This window comes from Pogoniulus pusillus, chromosome 43 (genome assembly GCF_015220805.1).
Source record: "Pogoniulus pusillus isolate bPogPus1 chromosome 43, bPogPus1.pri, whole genome shotgun sequence".
In the NCBI taxonomy this organism is placed as follows: Eukaryota; Metazoa; Chordata; class Aves; order Piciformes; family Lybiidae; genus Pogoniulus; species Pogoniulus pusillus.
Window position 1 is genome coordinate 178,152 of NC_087306.1, and position 12,292 is coordinate 190,443.

Consider the following 12,292-nt stretch of genomic DNA (forward strand, 5'->3'; position numbering starts at 1 on the left):
TGCTCTGAAACGCTCCGAGCTGCGCGGCCGGGGGCAGGGTGGAGCCTGCTGCTGCCTGCGCGGCTCTGGGGGGGGGCGAAGGAAGCTTCGCAGCTCCTCCAGCGCCAGCAGGGACAGCCCCGAGCAGAGCAGGCTGCTCACAGCCCCCCCCAGCCAACCTGCGCAGGGCTCTGCACCTGGGCCACAGCAGCCCCAGGCAGTGGCACAGGCTGGGCACAGAGTGGCTGAGAGGCACCTGGGGGTGCTGGGTGGCAGCTGCAGAGGAGGCAGCAGTGTGCCCAGGTGGGCAGCAGAGGCAGGGGCAGCCTGGGCTGGCTGAGGAGCAGTGTGGGCAGCAGGAGCAGGGAGGTTCTTGTGCCCCTGTGCTGGCACTGCTCAGGCCAGCCCTGGAGTGCTGTGCCCAGCTCTGGGCTCCTGCATTGCAGAGAGCTGCTGAGGGGCTGGCAGGTGCCCAGAGCAGGGCAGCAAGGCTGGGGAGGGGGCACAGCCCTGTGAGGAGAGGCTGAGGGAGCTGGGAAGGTGCAGCCTGGCACAGAGGAGGGTGCCAGGGCAGAGCTGATTGCTGCCTGCAGCTGCCTGCAGGGAGGTTGTGCCCAGCTGGGGTTGGGCTCTGCTGCCAGGCCCCCAGGGCCAGAAGCAGGGCACAGAGGCTGAAGCTGTGACAGGGCAGGCTGAGGCTGGGTGTGAGGAGGAAGCTGTTGGCAGAGAGAGTGATTGGCACTGGCATGGGCTGCCCAGGGAGGTGGTGCAGTGCCCATGGCTGAAGCCAAGGCTGGCTGGGGGCACTGAGTGCCATGGTCTGGTTGGTTGGGCAGGGCTGGTGGGGGAGAGGTTGGCATGGGTGAGCCTGGAGCTCTCTGCCAACCTGCCTGGCTCTGGGATTCTGTGATCCCCTCCTGCCCTCTGCCCACACTGCTCTGGCTGCTGCCAGCTCACAGCTGCAGGAGGCCACTGCTGGCTCCGGGGAGCTGCTCAGCACCCAGCGCCCCCCCAGGGCTCTCCCTCCAGGGCTGCTCTCAGCCCCCAGCCTCGGGGGGGAGATCTCCACCACATCCTCCTCCCGACGCTCTCCCCACGGAGGACCTGGGGCGCTGTGGCCGTGGGGGCTGCTCCTGCTGGCAGCTCAAGCTGGCAGCCCTGGGGGTGCTCTGCTGGCACCTCCCCGAGCCTGGTGACACAGCCCGGGGTGAGCGAAGCGCTCAGCACCCAGGGGCCGCAGGCGCTGCGCAGGCGTCGCCTCCTTCCTGCCGCCGCCGCCTCCAGCGCTGCCCCCGGGACCTCCTCTGCCTGCCCCGCGGCTCGATGGACGCCGCCCGCTGCCTGCTGCTCACCTTCCTCCTCCTCCCCGGCGCAGGTGAGCTCAAGGGCATCGTTTCGCCTCCCTGCTGGAAGCCACCAGGCGCCTTGGGGGGAGGTTTGCTTCAGGGACTGGCAGCAGAGCGGGCACAGGGGGTGAGGTTTGTGCCACCCCCACCAGCAGGGTCCGGTGCTGGCCTCTGCTGTGGTCCCTCTCTGCCAGCAGCGAAGGTGCCAGGCCTCAGCTTCACCCCAGCTGTGCCCAGCTGCTGCCAGATGTTCGCCAGCTTGCCCTGCTCCGTGCCCCTCGTGTGGCCCCTGGGAGCCTTCCCCACTCCTCTGCCCTCTTCCTCCTCCTCCTCCTCGGGAGCCTTCCAGGGGTGGTTTGGATCCAGAGGCACTTCCCTGCCCCTCCCCACAGCCTCCAGGAGGCTTCTGGCCTCGGGGTCCTCATCTCCTGCGCCTGCAGAGCTTCAGCTGCCCTCGGTGCCTCTATCTCCCCCAGCAGCTCCTTCCTGCCCTGTGTGCCCGGAGATGTCTCCTCCTGCGGTCCCCAGAGTGTCCCCACGGGGGTCAGAAGAGGGGGGGCAGAAATGCAGGGCCCAGGGGAGGGGGAGGAAGCCTCGGGGAGGGGGAGGAAGCCTCGGGGAGGGGGAGGAAGCCTCGGGGAGGAGTGAAGAAGCCCTGGGGAGAGGTGAGTGAGCCCCAGGAAGAGTTTTGCAAGCCCCAGGGAGAGGTGAGGGAGCCCCAGGGAGAGGTGAGTAAGCCCCAGGGAGAGATGAGTGAGCCCCAGGGAGGAATGAGTGAGCCCCAGGGAGAGGTGAGGGAGCCCCAGGGAGAAGTGAGTAGCTCCAGGGAGAGGTGAGTGAGCCCCAGGGAGAGATGAGTGAGCCCCAGGGAGGAATGAGTGAGCCCCAGGGAGAGGTGAGGGAGCCCCAGGGAGAGGTGAGTGAGCCCCAGGGAGAGGTGAGGGAGCCCCAAGGAGAGGACAGCCTCGGTCTGGCTGCTTGGCTGAGCCAGGGCAGGTTCCTCTCCCTCCCCCAGCCCCGGTGGGCAGCTCTGGCTCCTGCAGGGGAGAGGCAGAGCAGGAGGAACCTTCCTCTCGCTGCCGGGGAGAGGAGAGGCAGCTGCAGGGCTGGCAGAGGCCACTCCAGGCAGCCCTGGCCTGGTGGAGACCTCTCTGAGCCTTGGCAAGCTCCTCCTCGAGCTCTGGCAGCTCAAAGGCCAGGCCCTGGCACCCCTCAGCACCCAGGCAGCAGTGTGGGCACTCGCCCCCTAGCTGCAGGGCCACCTGAGGCTGCTCCTTTCCTGAGGGCTGGCCTGGAAGTGCCCCAGGGGAGGTCCAGCTTGGCCACCAGGAACTATTTCTGCCCTGCCAGAGTGGCCAGGGACTGGCACAGGCTGCCCCAGGAAGGTGGTGGAGTGCCCACCCCTGGCGGCGCTCAAGCGCTCTGTGCCCACGGTGCCCAGGGTGGGGTTGGGTTGCTGCTTGGCATGGGTGACCCTGGAGGTCTTCTCCAACCCAAAGACCTTCCCCACTCTGCTTCTGCCCTCAGCAGGCAGCGGGGCTGGGGCAGAGCTGGTCAGGGCCGTGGGCAGCTCTGCCACCTTCCAGCTGCAGGGCCTGGGCGAGGGCACAGCAGCAGCTTGGAGCTTCCACAACGAGATCATTGCCACAGTGAGGATTGGCAGCCCCCCCGAGGTCTCCTTCTATGATGAAGGCTTCAAACCACGCTTGGACTTCTCCCAGGATGGCAGCACCATGACCATTGCCAACCTGGGGCTGGGGGACACTGGCAACTACACTGCCAAGGCCTTGGGGCTCAAAGCCACCTTCAGCCTCCATGTCTACAGTAAGGGCCCCGTGGAGGCTCTCCTAGAGCCTCAGAGCCCCAGAAGGCATCAGGCTGGGGGTTGGCATCAGGCTGGGGGTTGGTTTGGTGGCCCTGGGGGTGTTGGGGCTGCTGCTTGGAGTGGGTGAGCTCAGAGGGCTTCTGCTACCCAACTCAGCCCATCCTGACCCAACCCAACCCAGCCCATCCCGACCCATTCCCATCCTAACCCATCCCAGCCCAACCCAGCCCATCCTGACCCAACCCAACCCAGCCCATCCCGACCCATTCCCATCCTAACCCAGCCCAGCTCAACTCAACCTATCCCAGCCCAACCCAGCCCATCCTGATCCAGCTCAACCCAGCCCATCCCAACTCATCCCATACTAACCCAACCCATTCCCATTCCAGCTCAACTCAACCCATCCCAACCCAGCCCATCCTGGCTCATTCCAACCCATCCTGACCCAACTCATCCCAGCCCAACCCATCCCATCCCATCCCATCCCATCCCATCCCATCCCATCCCATCCCAGTTCAACTTAACCTATACCAGCCCAGCCCAACCCATTCTAACCAAACCCATCCCAGCTCAACTCAAAGGGTTTGGGGTTCTCTGGCAGCCCCCAAGGGTTTGGGGTTCTCTGGCAGCTCCCAGGGTTTGGGGCTCTCCTGGCAGCCCCCTGGCAGTTGGGGCTCTCCTGGCAGCCCCCTGGCAGTTGGGGCTCTCCTGGCAGCCTCCCACCGCTTCCTGCAGGCGAGCTGGAGGTGCCAACGGTGACCTGCGTGGCACAGAACTGCTCTGCCAGCAGCTGCCTCTACCTCCTGCACTGCAGCACCTCCACCCCGGGCTCTGGCAGCGTCTGGTACAGCTGGAGCCTGGGGGGGGCGCTGTGGAGCGAAGGTGCCACAGTGCCAGTGCAGGAGCCCCCCCCGGAGCCTCTCCTCTGCACAGCACAGAACGCAGTCAGCAACCGCAGCCTGGCAGTGCCCTCGCCCACTGCCCTCTGTGCAGGTACCACCCTGGCAGGAGGCCTGCAAGCCGTGGCCAGGCTCTGGCACCTGTGCTCTGGCGCTGGCATGAGGCAGATGGTGGCCTCCAGGAGGTGCCCACTGGACCTTGTGCTCTCCCCAGGCAGCGTCCCCAGCGGGCGGAGCAGGCTGGTGGCAGCAGTGGCAGCCAGCGGTGCCCTCCTGCTCCTGGCACTGCTGCTCTTGGCAGTCTACTGCAGTGCTAAAGGTGAGCTGCAGACCCCCCCCAACCCCTGGTGACCATCCCTGAAGCCTTGGCCAGCAGGAGGTGGCACCACAGAGGAGAGGGCACAGCCAGCTCCGTGCCCAGGGCACTGAGGATGCTGCCCAGGGGTTTGCCACCCCTGATGGAAGCTTCCTCCTGCTGCCCTCCCAGGCTGGAAGTTCTTCCACCCCTCTGCAGCTCAGCTCAGGGACACAGGTAGGGCTCTGGGGCTCCCTCAGGCACTTCCAACCCTCCCTCCCCTCATTCCCAGTGGGAAAGGCCTGGTGGCATTCAGGAGGGAGCTGAGCCACCACCATGGCTTGGCACCAGAGCATGTGCCAGCTGCTGGCACCCCAACACCTCCCCACATCCCGACCCTGCGTGGCTGGGGGGGGAGCAGAAGAGGAGAAGAACCTCAGGGCAGGGGACAGAGGTTGCAGCTCTGCTCCTCTGCTGGGACTGCTCCTGCCAGGAGCTGCCCCAGAGAGGGGCCTGGGGGAGAGGGCAGAGCTGGGAGGGGACAACTGGGAGGGGGAGGGGAGGGCAGAAGAGGAGAAGGTGACAGGCACTGAGCACCCAGGAGGGAAGGTGACAGGCACTGAGCACCCAGGGAGGGGAGGTGACAGGCACTGAGCACCCAGGAGGGGAGGTGACAGGCACTGAGCACCCAGGAGGGAAGGTGACAGGCACTGAGCACCCAGGGAGGGGAGGTGACAGGCACTGAGCACCCAGGAGGGGAGGTGACAACCACTGAGCACCCAGGGAGGGAAGGTGACAGGCACTGAGCACCCAGGAGGGGAGGTGACAGGCACTGAGCACCCAGGAGGGGAGGTGACAACCACTGAGCACCCAGGGAGGGAAGGTGACAGGCACTGAGCACCCAGGGAGGGAGGTGACAGGCACTGAGCACCCAGGAGGGAAGGTGACAGGCACTGAGCACCCAGGAGGGGAGGTGACAGGCACTGAGCACCCAGGAGGGAAGGTGACAGGCACTGAGCACCCAGGAGGGGAGGTGACAACCACTGAGCACCCAGGAGGGAAGGTGACAGGCACTGAGCACCCAGGAGGGGAGGTGACAGGCACTGAGCACCCAGGGAGGGAAGGTGACAGGCACTGAGCACCCAGGGAGGGGAGGTGACAGCCACTGAGCACCCAGGAGGGAAGGTGACAGGCACTGAGCACCCAGGAGGGAAGGTGACAGGCACTGAGCACCCAGGGAGAGAAGGTGACAGGCACTGAGCACCCAGGGAGTGCCCTCCTGCCCTCTGCCCACACTGCTCTGGCTGCTGCCAGCTCAGAGCTGCCCCTGGGCTGCAGGAGGCCACTGCTGGCTCCGGGGAGCTGCTCAGCACCCAGCGCCCCCCCAGGCTCTTCCTCCAGGGCTGCTCTTGGCCCCCTCTGCCCCCAGCCTGGTGGATCCAGCAGGGCCCCTGGGCAGCCTCGGTGACCTTTGCTCTCCTGGCAGGTGCAGAGGTAGAGTATGCCACAGTCTATGCCCAGGTTGGACCTTTCCAGGTGAGCCCAAGCAGCCTCTGGCACTGCCAACTGAGCTGTGCAGCTGAGGGGGGACCCTGCCCTGCGTGGGGATGCCCTGGAGGGCAGGAGGAGGAAGGGCAGCAGCTGGGCAAGCCCTGCCTGTGCCTGCTGTGCTCCTCCTGGGGAGCTGAACGGGGACATGCCAGGGCTGGGGCTGGCCCAAGAGCCACCTGCCTGCAGCTCCTGGTGCCCCAGCAGGGTCTCTGTGCCCAGCCTGGCTGCAGCCAGGCTCTGAGGTGCCTCTGCCAGCTCTGAGCCTTCCCCAAGCCTCTCCCCCCAGCTCCTCCTGCAGAGCCTCTCTTGTCCCCAGCAGAAAGAGCCACAGAAGCCAAGCCCTGAGCTGGAGAGCTCCAGGAGCATCTACTCAACCGTCCAGGCTCTGGCCCAGGTGGGTGATACCCACGGGAGGGTCTCCAGTGCCAAGCAAGGAGCTGGGCAGGACCCCAGGGTGAGAGAGGGAAGCCCTGGAGCAGGGGGCATGGACAGAGAGGTCTCCCCTGGGCTCTGGGGGGGGGGTCCAGAGCCTTCAGCCCAGCTCGTGGTGCCCTCCTCTCTTGCCAGGGAAGGACTCGACCCCCACCAAAGCTTTTGTCCCTTTGCCCTTGCAGCCAGACGAGGGGAAGATGGGCACCAGCATGCCCAGGTGCCAGCAGCAGGAGGACAAATCTCTCTACGCCATGGTTGGCCAAGCAGAGCCCCTGGCACAGCCCCTGGCACAGCCCCAGCACAGCTCCACTGCCACCATGAGCCTGCTCTGAGGGCACACAAGGACCCTCCTTGCCCAGCTCCACTCCCTCCCACCACCCTCAGCGGGCACCAACCTTCACCAGGAGGCTCACCTGGCACATCTCTGCCCCCTCTGCCAGCTGGAGAGGGAGACTCACCTGGCACAGCTCTGCCCCCTCTGCCAGCTGGGGAGGGAGACTCACCTGGCACAGCTCTGCCCCCTCTGCCAGCTGGGGAGGGAGACTCACCTGGCACAGCTCTGCCCCACGTGGAGGACCTTGGTGCCAGCTGTGGCTGCAAGGCTGGGGGTGGCTGTGCCCGGGGCTGGCCCCAGGGCAGCTCAGGTGCCGGAGCCTGAGCAGCAGGGGGGCAGGGCCTGAGGAACACTCCTGAGCTCTCTGGACTGGACTCGGAGCTGTCGTTCTTGGGGGGTTCTGTCTCGGCACAGCCTTTGGCTGCTCGAGCAGCAGGGAGCCAAAGCCAGGCCCTGGGTGCTGCAGTGAGGGTGATGGAGCTTGGTTGGGTGGTGGAGCTCAGCTGGGTGAGGGAGCTCAGCTGGGTGAAGGAGCTCAGCTGGGTGAAGGAGCTCAGCTGGGTGATGGAGCTCAGCTGGGTGATGGAGCTCAGCTGGGTGAGGGAGCTCAGCTGGGTGAAGGAGCTCAGCTGGGTGAGGGAGCTCAGCTGGGTGAGGGAGCTCAGCTGGGTGAGGGAGCTCAGCTGGGTGATGGAGCTCAGCTGGATGAAGGAGCTCAGCTGGGTGATGGAGCTCAGCTGGGTGATGGAGCTCAGCTGGGTGAGGGAGGAGGAGGAGGAGGGGGAAGGGTTGGAGTGAAGGTGCAAGACTCTGATGCCCTCCTGGGAGGGGCTGGGGGCTGCTTCCCACCTCTGGGGCTGAAAGGAGGAAGAGGAGGAGGAGGAAGAAGAAGTCAGGGAAGGAGATTTGCCTCAGAGGGCACCGCTGGGCACCACCTCCTGCTGCAGGCACTGCTGGGCACCACCTCCTGCTGTGGGCACTGCCTGGGCACCACCTCCTGCTGTGGGCACTGCCTGGGCACCACTGCCTGCTGAGGGCACTGCTGGGCACCACCTCCTGCTGCAGGCACTGCCTGGGCACCACCTCCTGCTGTGAGCACTGCCTGGGCACCACCTCTTGCTGCACCCACGCTGGGGCAGCCCCAGCCCTTGGCATGGTGGAGCTGGTTGGCACGGGAGAGCTCTCTGGGCTCAGCCAGGCCAAGCTGCCACCCACCGAGCCCTGCCCCATGGTGCCATGTCCAGAGGGTTCTCGACCACCTCCAGGGCAGGAGACTGCAGCACCTCCCTGGGCAGCCTGTGCCAGTCCCTTCCCAAGCCCAGAAATGCCACCCAGGGGTGGTTGCTGCCCACTCACCACCCCCCGGGTGCCAGCTGGGGCTCCCCAGAGGCCGTTGGTGAGGCGGAAAGAGGAAGGAAACCACTGCAAGAGGTGGGTGTGGGGGGGGGGGGAGGCTCTGGGGGCAGAGGATGGAGCCAGGAGGAGCTGGCACAGGCTGGGTCTGCGTCGCTGTGCTCTGCTCTGGCGCTGGTGAGTGGCGCTGGGGACTGGGGGCTGCCTCCTACCTCTGGCGCTGGGAGGAGGAGGAGGAGGAGGAGAAAGTGTTGGGGGGAAGGTGCAGGACTCTGATGGCTTCGGGGGGGGCTTTGAGGAAGGGCAGGATTGGGGGGGGGGTGTCCTGGGGGGGTGGCTGGGAGCTGGAAGGAGGAGGAGGAGGGAGAAGAGGAGGAGAAAGAGGAGGAGGAAGAGGAGGAGGAAGAGGAGGAAGGGCTGGGGGGAAGGTGCAGGACTCTGATGGCTTCTGGGGGGGCTTTGAGGAAGGGTAGGATTGGGGGGGGGGGGGTCCTGGGGGGGTGGCTGGGAGCTGCCTCCTACCTCTGGGGCTGGGAGGAGGAGGAGGAGGAGGAGGAAGGGTTGGGGTGAAGGTGCAGGACTCTGATGCCTTCCTGCCTCGTGGCTTAGCTTGGGTCTGCCTGGGGGGCACTGAGCTCTCCCAGTGCCAGCTGTGCCCTCCCAGTGCCCCCCTCCAGCCCCACACCCTCGGCTGCCAACCAGCCTCGGGTGGCAGAGCAGCTGTGACCACCCAAGCCCCTGGGGACTCTGCTGTGCCACCCTTCCCTGCTGGCATCCCCAGCCAGCTGCCCAAGCTCTCTGCCAGCTCCGTGGAGCTCCTGCCAGCCTGTGCCCGGGCACCAGGGCCAGCAAGGCCCAGCTCAGCCTGCTCCGTGCCCAGCACAGCACCAGCAGCACCTCTTGGCTGGCAGGGGGGCGGTGGTGTCTTGGCATGATGCCACCCCACACCTGCAGCACTGAGGCTGGAGGGCACCTGGGCACTGGGTGCAGGCTGAGCAGGGCACTGGGGGTGGCTCCCAGCCGGGCAGGAGCTGCATGGGGATGAGGCAGGAGGAGGAAACTCCTTGCCAGGAGGGTGCTGAGGCACTGGCACAGGTGCCCAGAGGAGCTGTGGAGGCTCCAGGCCAGGTTGGCTGAGGCCTGCTGGAAGTGTCCCTGCCCATGGCATGGGGGTTGGCACTGGATGGTCCTGAAGGTCCTTTCCAGCCCAGCTCCATCTGTGGCTCCCTGGGAGGGGGCAGCCCCCAGGCTCTGCAACTCCTCGGTGCCAGCTCTGCCCCGGGCAGGGGTTCACAGCTCTCATCCCCCAGCTCTTGCCCTGCATGGGCAGGGCTCAGGCCACCAAAGCACCTCCCAGCACCAGGATGCCCTGGAGGAGCCCCCTGGAGCCCCCAGCACTGCCCCTGGGCACGAGGAGAAGCTGGCAACGTGGCCAACAGCCAGCCCCAGCCCCCCTGGCAGAGGGGACCTCAGCACCAGCCCTGTGCCAACGCCAGCAGATGGCACAGGGAGCACAAGTGGTGAGTCTCAGGGAGGTGCCACCAGCTTTGGAGGGTCTGAGCCCCCTCAGAGGCTCCCTCCAGGTGCCCACCAAGCCCTGCCCAGGCCACCTTGGAGGGCAGCAGCCCCACAGCTCCCCTCTGTGCCCCCCAGGGGTGCCCATCAGGTACTGGTCCCCTGGCATCTTCGTGCTGGTTGCTCTGCTCCTGCTCTTCTTCATGTACAGGAGGACCAAGTGCAGAGGTGAGACCCCCCCCAGGACCCCTCCCCCAGCTTGGCACAGCTGCAGGTGAGGCTGGCAGCAAGGGCTGGCAGCCACCCCCAGCCCACATCCTCCCAGGGCTGGCAGCAGGCACTGTGGGCTGGCACCACGAGGGGGCTGCAGGCTGGGGGAGAGCAAACTCAAGCCTTGGTGCCCACCAGGAGCTGCCCCTGGAGTGCCCTTGGCACAGGGCACCTCCCTGGCTCAGCTCTGCCCCAAGCTCCCTTCTCTGCCCAGCTTTGCCTCTCTCCATGCCAGTTCTGCCCTCTAAGCCCTCAGGAGGGTCCTGCTGGGCTGTTGGAGAAGCTCCTTCAGCCTCACTCTTCTCTCCTCCTCCTCCTCCTCCTCCTGCCCTGACCCTGCAGGTAGCCAGGACGGAGCCACTTTGCCCAGCGACTCTTCAGGTGAGCCATGGCCAGCCCCAAGCCCTGGGCACGCCAAATGCCAGGCAAGGAGCTCCCCAGGGCTGGGCACAACCAGCTGCAGGCTGGCACACAGCACAGCTGCACCAGCCCAGGCTGGCACCCATGGGTGCTGCTCACAGCAGCTTTCAGAGAGCCCCCAAATGCCAGCGTGGAGAGGAGAGAAAGAAGCTCTGGAGGGCATCTCCTGCACCCCCCAACCCCTGCCCCCCAGCAGGGCACCCCTAGCAGCCTGCCCAGGGGGCACAGTGCCCAGGGCAGGGCTGGGCAGCTCTGCACACAAGGAGGCTCCACAGCCTCTCTGGGCAGCCTGCTCCAGGCCTCAGCACCCTCACAGCAAACAACTTCCTCCTCCTGGCACCCACTTTGTGCCCCTTGGCACCACTCAGCAGATGCCAGCCCCAGCCCCTTACCCCCCCCCCCCCCCCCCCCCCCTTGAGCTGTTGCTGGGCACTGCCCAGATGCCCTCTGGGGCTGCTCTCCTGCAGGCTCTCAGCCCAGGCAGGGCTCAGCCTCTGCCCCTGCCAGAGCTGCTCCAGGCCCCTCAGCACCTCCCCAGCCCCCCCTGGGCTCTCTCCAGCACCTCCCAGCCCCTGGCACTGTGGGGGGGATCCCAGCCCTGGCCCCCCCTGGCACTCCAGAGGTGCCCTGCCCAGGGCACACAGGGTGGCAGCAGCACCTAACCCTTGCCCTGCTGCCCCACGCCCCCAGCAGCCCTGTGCCGGGGGGGTCAGGACCCTGCCCCGCCCTCGCTGTGCCTCAGCCCAGGCTTGGTCGCTTTGCAGATCTGGCAGCCCTGAGCCCCCCCCAGCCCCCGGCCCAGGAGAGCTCCATCAGCGCTGCCCCCCAGGTGAGCCCAGAGCTGCTCCGCAGCCCCCCCAGGGCTCTGTGCCAGCCCCAGCCTGAGCCTCAGCTCCCCCCGCAGCCAGGAGGAGGGAAGGAGGAGGAGGAGGAGAGAGAGGGAGAGAGGAGGAGGAGAGGGAGGAGGAGGATGGAGAAGAGAGAGGAGGAGGAGGAGGATGGAAGAGAGGAAGGAGGAGGAGAGGGAGGAGAGGAGGAGGATGGAAGAGAGGGAGGAGGAGGAGGAAGAAGGGGAGGAGGAGGAGGCTCAGCGCTGTGCTCTCCGCAGGGGGGGAGGAAGGGCTCGGAGGAGCTCCCAGCGCTGGAGCTCACCCAAGGTCCCTCCTGCCAGGCAGCTCCTCCCTGGCCGCAGGTACTTCACCCCCTCCCCCACCCCCGGCCCCGGGGGTGCTGCCAGCTGAGCCCCGACCCCTCCCAGCCCCCCCGGAGCGTTCGGAGCCTCTCAGCAGCCAAACTTTGCCTCTCCTCAGGCTTGAGCCCGACCCAGCCCCAGCGGTGCCAGCTGCGGAGGGCAGCCCCAGCGGTGCCAGCTGCGGAGGGCAGCCCTGGGGGGCAGGCTGGGAGCCCCTCGGGGGCCACAGCTTGGGGACCCCTGGGTGACGTCTTGGGGACTTCTGGGGGGCAGTTCGGGGACCGTTTGGGGACCCTTGGGGGAGGGACAGTTTGGGGACCCCTGGGGGGGGGGGGGAGGGACAGTTTGGGGACCCCTGGTTGGGGGAGGGACAGTTTGGGGACTCCCTGTAGGGGGGGAGGGACAGTTTGGGGGCCCCTGGGGGACAGTTTGGGGACCAAGCTAGGGTCGCACGGAGCGCGAGCGCCAGGCACCCCCCCTGGCACCCTTCCCCTGTGCCCTCTCCGTGCCCAAACGCTGCTGGCAGCCAGGAGCTGCCCGGGCCGAGGGTTGTGCCGTGCCCGCTGGGTGCCAGCTGTGTGCCCGCTGGGTGCCAGCTGTGTGCCCGCTGGGTGCCAGCTGTGTGCCCGCTGGGTGCCAGCTGCGGGGCTGGGGCTGAGCTGAGCCAATAAAGGAGGATTTCAGCCCAAACCTCTCTGCGCTTTCCCTACCCTAAACCCCTCCCAGACCCAAGCCCCTCCCAAACCCAAACCCCTCCCAAACCCCACCCAAACCCCTCCCAAACCCAAGCCCCTCCCAAGCCCCTCCCCCCCCCCCAAAAAACCACAACCAAAAAGGGAGAATTTGTTTTTCAATTCCCAATTTTTAGCCCTCCCAACCCC

At 66.9% G+C, this 12,292-nt stretch overlaps 2 protein-coding genes across 4 annotated transcripts; both read left to right on the forward strand.

The window, feature by feature from the left end:
• Window positions 1-1,271: 1,271 nt before the first annotated feature.
• SLAMF6 (SLAM family member 6) lies at window positions 1,272-7,105 on the forward strand. Of its 2 annotated transcripts, none has more exons than XM_064175825.1 (8): window positions 1,272-1,354; window positions 2,856-3,149; window positions 3,886-4,143; window positions 4,264-4,368; window positions 4,537-4,581; window positions 5,831-5,880; window positions 6,212-6,289; window positions 6,510-7,105. In XM_064175825.1, the coding sequence occupies exons 1-8, from the start codon at window positions 1,303-1,305 to the stop codon at window positions 6,657-6,659; spliced, it is 1,032 nt and encodes a 343-aa protein (XP_064031895.1). In that variant the 5' UTR covers window positions 1,272-1,302; the 3' UTR covers window positions 6,660-7,105. The 2 variants fall into 2 exon arrangements, with proteins under 2 accessions (XP_064031895.1, XP_064031894.1); XM_064175824.1 differs by having other exon boundaries at window positions 1,278-1,354; window positions 2,853-3,149; window positions 6,215-6,289.
• A 1,024-nt stretch (window positions 7,106-8,129) lies between these two features.
• Window positions 8,130-11,685, forward strand: LOC135192588 (mucin-1-like). Of its 2 annotated transcripts, XR_010309013.1 has the most exons (7): window positions 8,130-8,191; window positions 9,325-9,534; window positions 9,668-9,757; window positions 10,142-10,180; window positions 10,984-11,048; window positions 11,328-11,411; window positions 11,530-11,685. XR_010309013.1 is itself a non-coding variant. In XM_064175839.1 (6 exons), exons 1-6 carry the CDS (start codon window positions 9,198-9,200, stop codon window positions 11,533-11,535), a joined length of 621 nt encoding a protein of 206 aa, XP_064031909.1. In that variant the 5' UTR covers window positions 9,125-9,197; the 3' UTR covers window positions 11,536-11,685. The 2 variants fall into 2 exon arrangements, 1 of the variants encoding a protein (XP_064031909.1); XM_064175839.1 differs by lacking the exon at window positions 8,130-8,191 and having other exon boundaries at window positions 9,125-9,534.
• The last annotated feature ends 607 nt before the right edge of the window (window positions 11,686-12,292 follow it).

Excerpts from the sequence above, each read along its gene's own strand:
- LOC135192588 (XM_064175839.1), top strand. The coding sequence starts at position 9,198 with ATGGTCCTGAAGGTCCTTTCCAGCCCAGCTCCATCTGTGGCTCCCTGG. Across the intron at positions 9,535-9,667 it reads TGGCACAGGGAGCACAAGTG|GGGTGCCCATCAGGTACTGG; the intron begins GTGAGTCTCAGG and ends TGTGCCCCCCAG. Across the intron at positions 11,049-11,327 it reads CCATCAGCGCTGCCCCCCAG|GGGGGGAGGAAGGGCTCGGA; the intron begins GTGAGCCCAGAG and ends TGCTCTCCGCAG.
- SLAMF6 (XM_064175825.1), top strand. The coding sequence starts at position 1,303 with ATGGACGCCGCCCGCTGCCTGCTGCTCACCTTCCTCCTCCTCCCCGGC. Across the intron at positions 4,144-4,263 it reads GCCCACTGCCCTCTGTGCAG|GCAGCGTCCCCAGCGGGCGG; the intron begins GTACCACCCTGG and ends TGCTCTCCCCAG. Across the intron at positions 4,369-4,536 it reads AGTCTACTGCAGTGCTAAAG|GCTGGAAGTTCTTCCACCCC; the intron begins GTGAGCTGCAGA and ends CTGCCCTCCCAG.